The sequence below is a fragment of the Toxorhynchites rutilus genome, chromosome 3 (genome assembly GCF_029784135.1).
Source record: "Toxorhynchites rutilus septentrionalis strain SRP chromosome 3, ASM2978413v1, whole genome shotgun sequence".
Lineage (NCBI taxonomy): Eukaryota > Metazoa > Arthropoda > Insecta > Diptera > Culicidae > Toxorhynchites > Toxorhynchites rutilus.
The window spans coordinates 243,552,235-243,565,758 of record NC_073746.1 but is presented as its reverse complement, the minus strand read 5'-3'; the positions used below and the strand labels follow the sequence as shown (position 1 = coordinate 243,565,758).

At 43.7% G+C, this 13,524-nt stretch overlaps 1 protein-coding gene across 2 annotated transcripts in view; it reads left to right on the top strand.

Moving 5' to 3' along the window:
* LOC129776648 (nuclear receptor subfamily 2 group F member 1-B) overlaps positions 1-13,524 on the top strand; it is a 129,681-nt gene that overhangs the window by 41,812 nt on the left and 74,345 nt on the right. The window contains exon 3 of one of the 2 annotated variants that reach the window (XM_055782410.1): positions 4,172-4,711. In XM_055782410.1, coding sequence (XP_055638385.1) covers positions 4,172-4,711 — 540 coding nt within the window. Of the gene's footprint in view, positions 1-4,168; positions 4,712-13,524 lie in introns of both variants that reach the window. The other variant, XM_055782409.1, reaches the window with a different exon arrangement.

Below are 13,524 nucleotides of genomic sequence, written 5' to 3'. Positions count from 1 at the left end.
CTCTCCGAGGACATTTCATATGGGTTCGAACAGAGAGAAATCACAGGGAGACATGTCAACAGAATTGGAGTGGCTGTTCAATTGTCAGGGTGGATCGCGCCTGTCGAAACCCCTGAACCCGGACCAAAATCCCAATTAGCCCCCCATCGAATTGATTGAAATCACGTCCCTGACCCGAAACAAGCCCCTGGTTAGCGCAGAACACGCAGAAACGAGCGGTTAGAGGTGGCAAATTGGTATAAATAAAATCAATTTCATAATCATCATTACCGGACGCGCTATCGGAAAATCGCAAATGATTGTGCGGTCGGTTTGCGGTTCTTTCCACCCGTCAGTGGAACACAAAACATCCATAATACAGAAACTGTGTGATTCCGATTATGAGAGTGCCTCCCTTCGATGTGACCTTCCTCGGCGGCCCATTTCGAGCCGACGCGGCTTGTTGTGATTGGGAAAATTTGAATTATCCGGCGAGTTATTACTCGCCGGGAAGATCGACCGAACCGGTAATGGGAGTGAATGCAATCTCGTCCGGAGTGCGTGTATAATCATATCGGCCGCTTTCTGGTCCAGCCGGTCCCGCGACCGATGATGCAAATTGGCATTAAAGCAATGAGAAAAGGTGCGAAATGGATGATATCGATATGGCGGACAGTTTAAATTGGCCCGACTACAATGTTGCATTCGCGATTGATTGAATACAACAACAAAAAATCGGCGTTATTGTGAAATGAGATTACAGCCCGAAGAAATCAACAACGCTACGTGATATGCTATTTTTAGACTGTGAATCTGCATGTTGAAAATTTGACTGTGATTTTTTTTTTGATTTTAATACACAACCTCCAAAACAAAACAAATCATCTCTCCACGAGAAACTCCCGCAGAAGACGAAGACAACGGTGATCTACTGGGAACGTCGTGAAGGAATCTTGATGCGCGATCACTCACGACCGGGTGCCCATGCAGCCCCCGAGAGTTCGGTCAGCTGTCAAAGTTAATGAATTCCACCGCCACCACCAGGGGCGCCACCTGTGTGTGGCTCTATACGCGAATGGCGAATCTTGCGGCTACGTACGCCACGAAGGATCGTCCTTATCCGATTTGTACCGACATGAGTCCTGCCAAAGTTCGTGTCGCTCCGGAATCAGTTTGGGCTTGTTTGAACAAATTAAAAGAGAGGGCGAATGGGGTTCCGCCCCCTCCCAGCCAGCCGCCCTTGTGTTGAGAGAAGCAAATCCAAAAAAAGACTGCAGACGCGAAGCAAAGCAAATAAAACGAGACACATGAATCTTGATCCCGCGCGGTCTCCACTGCCACGGCTCAAACAAACGGACGGGAAAGGCAAGGACGGATCGGTTGGGAGATGAAGATTTCAGCTGTTTCGCTCGGAGCTAATTTCGTGAGTTTCGAGTTTATCCGGACCTCAGAAATAATTAATTATTTGCAAGCATTTGTTCGCGGACCATATCGTACCGTACCGGGGCTAGCGTGATTGTCGTGTTCCAGGGTCTAAATGGGTTCAATCCGGCCAGAAAGAGAGACGTTAAAAACAAATACGCCCTCGGGTGCGCGGTTTGCGGGAGCGAGCGAGTCGCGGGCTGTCAAACTTGTTTTTTTACCACCGCCATCTCGCGGCAAAGGCACCTGTTGCACTACCACCAACGGTGCAGCATTTAAACAATATCAATTTATTCCATTTGGCACGCACACGATCAAAAGGTTGCGTCCGGGAGGTCGAACACTAGAGGGCAGTGAAATATATTTTATAAAGCAGTTCCTCTTATCTAAATCAGCTACTCGATAGTGTCGCGCGCAATTGTAATTTATTCATTTTCAATTGAGCGGTTTTTTTTCACGCGGTTTACTTCCATCGGATGTCCACCGTTTCGCAAACTGTTTCCTGCGTGCAAATTTTTCCGATTTCCGGGTATTGGCTGCCCACACGTGGTAGTGCCATTATTGATGGCATTTGTGCTCACCTGAAACTTTTCATCGTGATAAGGTGATACTTTTTCACGTTATTATTTTTCCATCGGATGTGCCACTCCAGTCCCCGCGAAAAGGTGCCAACGAAAAAAAAAACCCGCGATACACCCATGGACCCATGTACCACGGGCCGTTATCTCTGGGCTTCCCGAGTGCTTGGAAAAGCTCAGCATTTTTTCGCTGGAAACAATGTTGGCAGCACTCAGCTCGTTCCCTGGAATCCCGCCTCACAATCCCCAGGCGGTTGTAGAATTTATCCCTCTTTGTAACCCGCATGCTGCCGGGAGAGACATAGCGCTTCATCAATTCCGCACAAATTCAATAAAATATTCAAATTTTATCGTGATATTCTTCTCGCATGTTTTTGCCCTGTCTTACTTTGCGCTTCGCGACTCGTGTTGTGTCACGTGCGTTATGGTATTCCGGCGGCACTCCGAACCAGAAATCCCAATCTGACGTACCGATCCGCCAGCAAAAAACACCAACAAATGGCGTGAAAATTTCTCAATCATCAAGCATTGTGAAAAATCTTCTAAACGACAATAATGATTAGTTTCTTCCAACTTGCCTGCCAGTTTGGGCCGTATTTTATCCCGTCATCGTTCGCGCTGTCTGTCGTACCATGATTTGTGGGAAAATGCTACGGCGCGGCTTCGAACCGAGCCCCAAGTCGCGCAAGAAATGAAAATTGAAGATTTATCGGTTATTTTATTTCATTTTAAATAGCATCAATAATCGATGCCCGCGCGTGTATGTGTTAACACACACAGAGCGCCCCTTACTAACCCTAGAAAACAAAAGCGAAACACGAGTGGAGCTCCCAAACAAAAAATTGTACACTATATGAAGCCCATCGGTGATGATGATTACCCCGCTAAACTATCAACGAGCAAACTGAGCCGCCGCCGACTCGAAAGGTGAAGATAACGAATTAGCCGCCAGAGGGCTAGAGCAGCATCGCGGCGCGTATCGATACACCGTGGCGAGTTTCCGCGTGGGTCACCACGCCATACCCAACAACAGCGCAATAACAACTGCGGAGACTGGGCCGCGAAACCGTGAAAACAAAAGCGATAAGCTTAATTATCTGATTTATGTTTTCTTCGCAGTCGAAGCCGCCCTCCAAGCGCTCTGGAGCTCTAGAGCGGCCCATATCCCGTCCCACCCGAAATGATTCCTTGGCCAGCGCGCTCTGTGCGCTGCCTGCGCCGTCTGTGCTCAACAATCGGATCGCGTTGCGGTTTTTTCAATTTTTATTCAATTACCCATTCCTCCCGAATAGTGCCGGCGGCCAATTTGTGCTAAATATATTCATCATCATTACATCAACTTTACATCTTTTTAAACAAGCGACCGCCGCCGCCACCACTTGGGATCGATCTCTCTTTCTCTGCCGGTAATCGGTTAACTTCTGTTAATTTCGTGTTCGTTTCTGGGCAATTTGCATAATTTCGCTGCTGCTCTCTTCTGTGAACCATGGCCGCAGCCAGCCAGCCAGGGCGGAAAACGCGGTAATGTCGTCGGGGCGGTTCACGCGAAACTACAAAGTCTTGTCCGTTTTTAAATATATTTTTCTTGCTCCTTCCACACCGCATCATCATTCGCTGGAAGAAATGTAACGAGTCTTGTTTTATTTTTATTGACACCATTACTCATTCCGGTGGTTAGTTTGAGCCCTGTCCCCTGTGATTCTCACGCTTTCGGTGCGCGTCTTTCTGTCGAAGTACACCGAAGGATCAGATCGCCGGTAATGGGCGCGAGTAGCTTATCAAATTTTCCTCCGACCTGGCTGTGTACACCAATGCATACTCAGCCATACCAATCATCGGCAACTCATTTCCATTCCTAATCAGACACTACAAAAACTGTCCTCGCGACGACAATTACAACATAATACAGTTTGTGTGTGAGGAGACAAGCGTGACCCTTAAGTGGTTTGCGGACACGTTGAAAAAAACGACCCTCAGCAGAATATGAATATTTAAATCGATGGCTAAGCAAATGAAACTGAATGACGGTAACGCGACGACGTGACACTCGACACTCAACACTGTGCATGCGTTAATCGATTTCCAGCATGGCTCTGAATTGCTAATGAGCGGACTATCGAACGCTCTTGGTCCCCGACACTCTTTCTAACCTCATTTTTTTTCGCTTGTTTCCCCTTTCTTCATTACAGCAGTGCAACGAGGTCGCGTTCCTCCGTCACAACCACCGGGCCTTCCATACGGCCAGTACTCGATACCAAACGGAGACGCCGTATCCGGCTTCAACGGGCACTCGTATCTTAGTTCCTACATTTCGCTCCTGCTGCGAGCGGAACCCTACCCAACGTCCCGGTACGGCCAGTGTATGCAGACGAACAACATCATGGGCATCGACAATATCTGCGAGCTGGCCGCTCGGTTACTGTTCTCGGCCGTCGAATGGGCCCGCAATATACCCTTCTTCCCGGATCTCCAGGTGACGGACCAGGTAGCGCTGCTGCGACTAGTCTGGTCCGAGCTGTTCGTACTGAACGCCTCCCAGTGCTCGATGCCACTGCATGTGGCACCCCTGCTGGCAGCGGCCGGCCTGCACGCATCGCCAATGGCCGCCGACCGGGTGGTTGCCTTCATGGACCACATACGGATATTCCAGGAGCAGGTGGAAAAGCTGAAAGCACTGCACGTAGACTCCGCCGAGTACTCCTGTCTGAAAGCAATAGTCCTATTCACCACAGGTAAAATGCTGGACTATCTCTTCGGGGATGTCCACGCTCTGCTTGCTAAGATCAGCTCCTCACTCCAAACCCTGCAAACCGAATCCGACCTCATCCATCTGGTGCAGATGCAAATGTACCAGCTCTCCTCTCAGCTACCCACTAACACGACTAACAGCAACACTAGCTTGTTATCACCAAACAGTTCACTAAACACTACCAACAGCAGTAGCGGGAACTCCTCGCTCATCAATCACTCGGGTTCGTCCTCGACTGGCTCGCTGACGGTGAGCGTTTCCGAGAGCACAGCTCCGGCTTCATTGGCTTCCCCCTCGGTGACCACCTCCACGGCGGTAGTCCCAGGTGAGACGCCAACCACCGTCAGCACCACCAGCTCGACGACCCCTCTGAACAACAACGATCTAAAAACCGCCAACAACAACCTCCCGACCTCGCGGGGTGACTCGGGCACTACAGGTAACTCGCTTATGGCGGCCGGTGTGGGTGCACTGTTCGGCAGCAATGCCCAGTCCAAAACCCCACCCCTGCCGGCATCGTTATTCCACTTCCAAGCGACCCCCAACCGGTCCTACCACGGAACGCTGGATGACTTTGTCAACCTCACCAGTAGTAGTCCTTACGGCGGCGTTGGTTCGTCTCCCTTTGTGCCCAGCTTCGGTACCGCCGGCATTTTCAGTCCGTACGCGAACGGTAGCCTGCAGGGTACACCTGGGCCCAAATACCTTAACCATAGTGCTAGCTCCGAGTACAAATTTTCCCCGTACAGCCCGTGGAATAGACGATAGTTTGTAGTGCTTAGCTGTACCTTGCACAGATGTTACAACGTTTCGACTGGCAACACTTGAAGCGTCGTAATAACTGACTAACGTTAGACTGTAAATTTGTTCCCCTGTATGTATTGCTTGTAAAAAACTAGAGTGTATTATTTATTAGTGTATTTATTGATTATTTATTTAACTTATTCGTTACCCTAGTTAGTAGTAGACCATTGAAGTGAGCGCGATGTATAGAACCAAGTTTATAGAATGAAAAATAAATCGACGCGGATCGTTTCCCTTCCCATTGTTTAAACAAAAAGCTACTTGTTTCAATTTAGGTTAGGCAGAGCATTTATGGACTCGGTCTAGATTTCTTCAACCTTCGATGATAGCGAGGCTACTAGCTGAGGTATTCTAGGAGTTAGGAAACTGGACCGTCGCGTCGATTCTACGTTTGTTCCGGATTCAGGGAAGTCTAGTCTGCACCATTCTGTCTTTGCGATAACTGTCCCAATCAAGGAACGCGGAAACGCCCCGTCAAACAATCTTGTAAAGAGGTGTTTTGTTTACGTTTAATTGAATCTGACACTCAATGACGCCGCGACAAAGGAATTGCGCCGTCCTTTGCCACTCAATCTCTCGTCGTAAAATCGCAAATTTTATGGCTCCGCTAAAAGTCACTGTATTATTAATTTCATCTTTTTTTACGATCATTGGAATGATTATGTTTTATTGCGGCACTCCCAGCAAACACACACGCAGCAGTATTTGGCCAAACGCTGTCGGTATGTCTCGTGCCTAACCCCAAAGACAGCGGAGGCCTCTTGGCCTTTGGCTGTGATTTGAGTACATGCATGCGCGCTCGTGCATGCACTTTTATCCGTCATTGGGAGATGGATATTCCGGGCTCTCAGCCTCGTGGGTTTTACACACAGTGGCAGCCAGAGGGATGGGACATGAGATGATTTGATCACGGTACATGAGGAAGTACAAATAAAAGAGGGAGGTTGTTGTACAATTTCAAAATTATAACAATCAAACTGAAGATTTAAGAAAAAATGTTCGTTTCAATCTCGTTTGCAAGAACTTTTTTTTGTTCTGTGCCATGTCCGTACACTAAAAAAAAAGTCTCAAGGGTGAAATGAGAAAAATGCTTGTAGTTTGGTTAAATTTTTATTTGAAAGTCATCTGATTTTTGTTTTAGTAGTTCAAACAATATAAAAAATGTAAAAATACGATAAGCTATTTGCTGCAAAAGGATTGCGGATATGTTCGAGAAATTCCATCACTAAATTTTTGGTTGAAAATTGAGGACCCTGAAAAGGGTCGTTTAGTTCGATAGTTGGGTTTTTCTTCACTCCACCATCGAGAAATGATGGCGGAAGGATGGTGATTAGTCGTCGGATCGAGAAGAACCAGTCCAGCAGGCCGAAAAATATATGATAATAACACTACTATGATTTTCGATTTCCTTCACAATTTCAATTGTTTCGCCCTATAAACCTCCCTTGGGCGGAAACGCACCCAAATCAATGGACAGCTCAAATCGGACGATGCGTTCTTGCAAGGTAATCCGATTCGTTGTGACAGGATATTGTAAAATCTTTACTGCTGTTGATATGTTTCATTGTCATTATTTCGGTTGTTATTTTGTTTCTTTTTTGGTTTCCTTTGGTTGACGGCATAAAATGGGTGGGTGGAACTTGGGATACAGTTTTCGCTTCCCTTCAGGAACTGAACATCTAGCGATATGCGCAAATGCATGCAAAATTCTCTCGATTGAGAACAAGGGCCGGCGCATCTTGCTTCATTGTCAGTGATGCCAATGACTTTTTGAATTATGGGGGCTTGAAAAGCCGAATTTGGAAAACTTGAACTAGAGGCGAATGAACTCTCCAAGACTCAACTTGAACTAAACTCTCAACCTTCAGAAACATGTGATATGTGTGAGGAACATCAGCAGAAAATCAATCACATACGCATATTTCACTGCACAGCCCCGTATTCGTGTTAAATGAGCAACTGGGAGAGCTAAGACTGTTGGTACCAATCGACCAATCAGAACGCGGGATTTCCGTTTAGATAATGCATGACCAGAGATGTTAACCTTCCAGATTTTTACGGATTTTCCAGACTTTTTGGCATGATCCCAGATATGCTTACAAACACTCAGCTTTGCCTGATTTTTCTGAAATGATCTTGATTTTTCCAGTTTTTTGTACCGAAAAATAAAAATTATCCGCAAAATTTTACAAAATAATTTAACCCTCTAACGGACCTTGAGTTTCCACTGCCCGTCTAGCGGTGAATACATGATGATAATCATAATTTTTTTTTATTTGAATTTTTGATGTTAGTTTTAACAAAAAAACACCTAATAAAACTCTTGATCAGACTCAGCAGATTCTAGAAACTTCATATGTATTGAAAACTTCAACAAATTGACTGTTTTCCAATGTCTTTTCGGGAAATTTGCTCTTGCTGCTCTAAATTGGGAGTTGTTTAACACAAAAATGGCTCCAAAATAAACAGTTTTTGATTTTTTTCGCGCTCAAAATATCAGTCATGTTGCTAGATATTAGAACTAGTTACCACATAAGGATAGAAGCCATAATTCTTGTTAAAGAAGAGAAGGAAATAAAATGGTTGATGGCAATATAGTTGCCACTACTCGTAAAAGGATTGAATTGAATTAAATTTAAAAAATTCCGAGTTGAAAATGAGAACTGTTATAATAGCAGTCCGGTCGTGAAATTAAACTCTCCTGGTGCGAAACTGTACCTATCTTTTTTATCAACATGTATGATCGATTCAAATCGGCTGAATAATTTAAAAAAAAAATCAACAGTTCCTCTTCTGCTGATATGCTTTGCTGATTTGGTGAGTATATATGGACGATGAATTAAAATAAATTCTGAATATTGATTACTCTGCATACCATTGTGGTGATTTTTAGTTATTGTAGTAAATTTTCTGGTAAAAATATGACCATTCAAAAGATCCCTGGAAAATTCTCTTAATTATGTAAACATCATATCTAGCATCATCATGTCCAGCACAAAAAATATAAGCAACAAAAAATATATCTAGCAACATCATGTCCAGCATAAAAAATATAAGAAAACAAACATGTTCTGGGGGGCTAGAATCTCTAAGCTGTGTGAAATATCGCGAATATTTTTTTTATCCCATCTGTTTATTTTATTAGGCTCATTAAGCCATTCAGCTATAACAGAACTGAATTTCGTTGTATGTTACACTGTAGCCATTTTTAGGCGTAAGAGTATTTTCTATCTATCGATAAACATTTGTTTTAACTATTACACAGTAGCCAATTAGGCGTAAGAGTATTCCTGTTGTTCGAATGTTCACAGTTGGACTATATACACAACGGGACTGTTGATATGAGGCTTCCATTGTTGTGTTATCAATAGTGCCAATTACCGATGCAGCAGAACGTAATGTGAGCGGTAAGGGACTGGGAGTACCATCAATTGATAATTATGGCGTGAACGTTGTAGCTAGAATAACACCCAAAGATGGTCAGTTGAGGGCTCTGAGCTATGAGCTCATGATCGTTCGCTTAGTAGCGGACACGCAACCAATTAGGCTACGAAGACCCCTTATCGCAAACAATGATTATAGAACAAAATAATATAAATGTAGTGTGTATAATGAAATTAAATATTTGGAAGTCTGCCTATAAAAATGGTGCTATTGTTTTCCAAAAATTCGGCCCGAATTTTCTGAACTGAGCTATCTGAGCTATCATGATTTCTTCCTGACTTTTATTTTAATTCTTTCTGATTTTTTAATAAAACAGTTAGCAACCCTGTGTATGACATTTTTTAATTGGCCGATAGTTTCATAAAATATAAAATTTTCTTCATTGTAATAAATTGTTATAGAAAGCTCAAATCAATCGAAAATCTCGTAAATCCTCACACGATGCGACAGACTGTTCATACATTTTATATTATTGGAGCTATTATTGGAGCTATTAATGGAGCAGAATACGAAAATCCTCTGCTATGATTGCCATCGGGCAGGGCTTAAATCGCAATATTTCCTCTCTGCACAAAAGACACATGTTCACAATTGGCAATATTTGTTCTCTGTGTGTGCATTTCGAACTACTGAACCGGTTGATTCACTGTGGTATTCGTTCTCGCTTCTTACTGACGGTACGGATAGGTAAGCACAGACTTGAGCATAGCAACTGTATTGGAAAATGGGAATGCTTCTCTAACTTTCTTCAATTTTAATCATTTACTGATTATGGAGCTAGGGAAGATAAACGAAATCCAAAGTCAAGAAAACACCACACCACACATTTTTTGGCAACCAAAAAACGGTAACATCGCAAAAGCGCAAATGGATTACCAGACAAGTTTCACAGAGTGAGTTAAGCGTTTAAGTTTGATAAAAGAAAACCGCCGGCATTATCACCATTTCCATTTCCATTTCCATTTTTATCATTTCCAAACTCATTCCTGCTGATTAAGTCTAAACTGGGACGTTAATTCTTCCTGTTTGAAACTGTCGAACAAGAAGATTTCATGATTTCAGGTTTCGTGAGACTCATAAATTCTCATGACGGCTAGTCCACAGACCACAGTAGAAGCTCGATTATCCGCGAGCGCATGCTCTGTGGTCTTGCTCTTGCTCTGACTTAAAATAAGTACGAAAAAAAAAGATAGCTATTAAATACTGGCTGTATTCCTTCAAACGATTCCGAGAGTCACACAGTAACCATGACTGTCGAGGCTTAGAGATCTTCACAGAGGAGACATTGCTTAGCTAGATCATGTTTCATCGATCGGAACAAGTTCTTAAATCTTAAATAGACAATCCTCCTGGTTTGTAACATGTGACCTAGCGTTTTCGAGTTACAAAATGATGTTGCCGTCTCTCTGCTCGTGAAGTGGCAGTTTCTCCTTCAATGTTCAACTCTCGAATGCATCAATTACAGTTAACAGCGATCTCCCTTGATGATTTTATCGATCGTAATTTTATTGATCGTAATTACATCTAAAGAAACATTTTGTTTCCGAGGATACATAAATGCTACCAATCTTAACAGGTTTTCAGTGAGCCTCAGTTGCGATGGATAGATTGTTGATAAAACAAACTGCGAAAACTCTTCTTCCCATCGATGTGTTGAAAACTATGAAAAAGTTGCTTACACTTAGATTTTCGACTACACCGATTTGCAAGCTCCTTCTAGGCGCGCTACCTTAAAAAAACACGCACGAATTAGAATGCACAATGAAACCCTAGTAATAAATTGAATCGCACATTATCTCAAGACAGGTACACTAATTCGTTGGCTATCTGTGTCCCCACCGTAGGTACCGTAACCAGTTTATCCAACGTTCGTTCATTGATGCCAACACCGGGGGGAACAAATGTGAAAGTTTTAAAATGTTATCCTTTCCCTGTTCCCCATCAACAACCACCAGCCAACAAACGTGCGAAGAGATAGTTAAAACTAATAAATTAAACTGTTTGTATGCAGCCCAAGTAGCTGTTTGCATAGACACATCCTCCTTCCGCCCACACATTCTTCTTCTAAGCTGCTGTGCCAAAAGGACCTAAACGGCATTGTTTACGGCTTATCGTAAACTTATCTTCGGGATGACCTTTTCAGCCATGAAGATACGTCGACACCCACATCCGGAGGAGGAGGAGGAGGACGAGAGCATCCGTGAAAATTTTCAAGCAAGCAGTGATTCGACCGCGTGGCGAATGAGTCAAATTTACATATTAATGCCAAGCCCTAATCCCTCCATCGTCGAATGTCAGAATCGGGTAACAATAACCGTATCCTTTCGATTTAATAATTATTTTACAGCCTTCCATTTAGATTATGGCCACATTAGGTGTGATAGTTCCGTCGTAACCTTTAAATAAATTTCCCGACATAACCTTAAAAACGCACACATTTGCCGAAGGAAAACTTCATTTGACCTTAATTTCCTCCGGCACGGATTACTTCCCTTATGCAAATATGTTACTTTGACATTTTAACATCGGTGTGTCTTCTTGGTTTGACATTTGACACCGTGTGTCTCGGATTTGATACGCCACCACAGCTCTGTTTGACATTAGCCCGTTGTTTTTCGAATAAGTAATTGAATTTGTCCGCCATCCCTCCTTTCGCCTCAACACTTTCTTCGAAAGGGAAGAGTTGAATGGAAAATTGTATCGAGGCGAAAAGCCAAAAATAATCAAGATTAGCGGCGTGAATAATCAACTTAGCCCCGGGTCTGCTCGACTAGATTAGAACAGCAAATTTCTCCCCCACTCATCGAGCATCGATACTCGAGCGCAAAGGGTTGGAAAGAAGTGTTATGTTTTGTTTATCAAACCACCGTAACCTTTCCCGGTGGTGTTACAGAGCCGAGGGGCGCGAAAAGTAGTGTGAGTTCGCTCACAGAGATATAATTTTCGCAAGGTCCGGGTGGCACGTGCGACCCCGATCCTCGTCTCCGAGTGTCGTACTGTCCCACCTTATTAATTACATTGTTGCGGTTACGCGGTGTGGCAATGTGGCAAACAAATACGAGAGAGCAAATGGAGCTACAAATGGCCGGCACACGACCGGCCACTCATATTCATGCCGCGTAGATGGTTACAGGAAACCGGGCGCACCAGCAGCAGCAGGGATTCGGGCCGCTAATGATAAGCGTTAATCTTATTTTTCGCCACCATCGCTGCTGCCCGTCCGTTTGCTCATGGAATGACAATGAAGATGTTGGGGGGAAGTGGCGGCTGGAATTAGGTGGGTGTTAACGCTTCATAGATTATTTATGACGCAAAACGGTTGCCCTTTGACAAAAGATTGTCCCCGGTTCCCGAGCTTGAGTTGTAATGGTGAGTATCCAGAGAAAGGATACTCTTATTGGAGTTAGTCAATTACTATGAATTGTTACTTTTTATATGCTGCTAACGTTGCTGTGTTCTTCGAAGAGGTATAGATCCTTAAGCTGGCAGCACTTTTTGATATATGCGCTCAGAGAAATAATTAGTAAATATAACGTAAATATAAATATAATTGTTTTGTGAATGCTACCAATCTATAGTCATTTTCTACCGTACATATATGTCAAACAGAACCATGATCTGTAAGCCCAATATCGGCTACATTTTCCCGCCGAAAAAACACGTATTAGAATTATATCCTTATTATACCCCCGTACTGCCTTATGGCAACAATAAAAATGATTAATACGCGCTTTTCTCACCAGTTTTCAGATAAGACTAATACAAGTTAACTAATGTTATCGAGTAAAATATACTAACATCTGGTGGAGATACGGGTTTGTTGACAATATGAATTGTGCATTCTACTAATGTTTGGATTACCAAATGTATTTGGCAGTTTTCGACCGAGGATTTTTTTAAGTGTGCATCATTTCGTGAGCTATCACTTAATAACGCCTGCAAATTTCGCAAATTTTTAAGAACACTATGGTTTGGTTTGAGATCGTTTGGGATATAATCGTCCGCTGCGATTTCGGGTGACCATGGATCGTTTGCAGACCGTTGTACACGCATCATGAGACATGATGCGCTTTAGGGGCCGGTCGAATCATTGTTCCGATTTTTTCACAAATGCCAAAACATAACAGTTAATGGAGTTTACACTACACGGTCCTAATTACCAATTTGTTTGTACCACTATTGAGTACCCTTCATATGAAGGAGCTGCAGTTTCAACACGGCGGTATTACTTGGCATACCTCGCGGACCACAATTGACTTACTAAACGAAATGTCCGGCGAACGAATAAATTCGCACATTGAACCCGTGAATTGGCCTTTGAGATCATACGATTTCACACCGATGAATTATTTCTTGTGGGGCTATGTGAAGTTTTCGGTGTACGCCGATATACCGTAGAAGTGCACCCGCGGCCGAGTGGTTAGCGTCTCACATTTTCATGCCGGGTGTTCGGGTTCGATTCCCGTTCTGGCCGGGGGATTTTTCGTCATAGAAATTTCCTGTGACTTGCACTATGGGCACGCGTATTCTAGAGCTTGACCCTCGGAA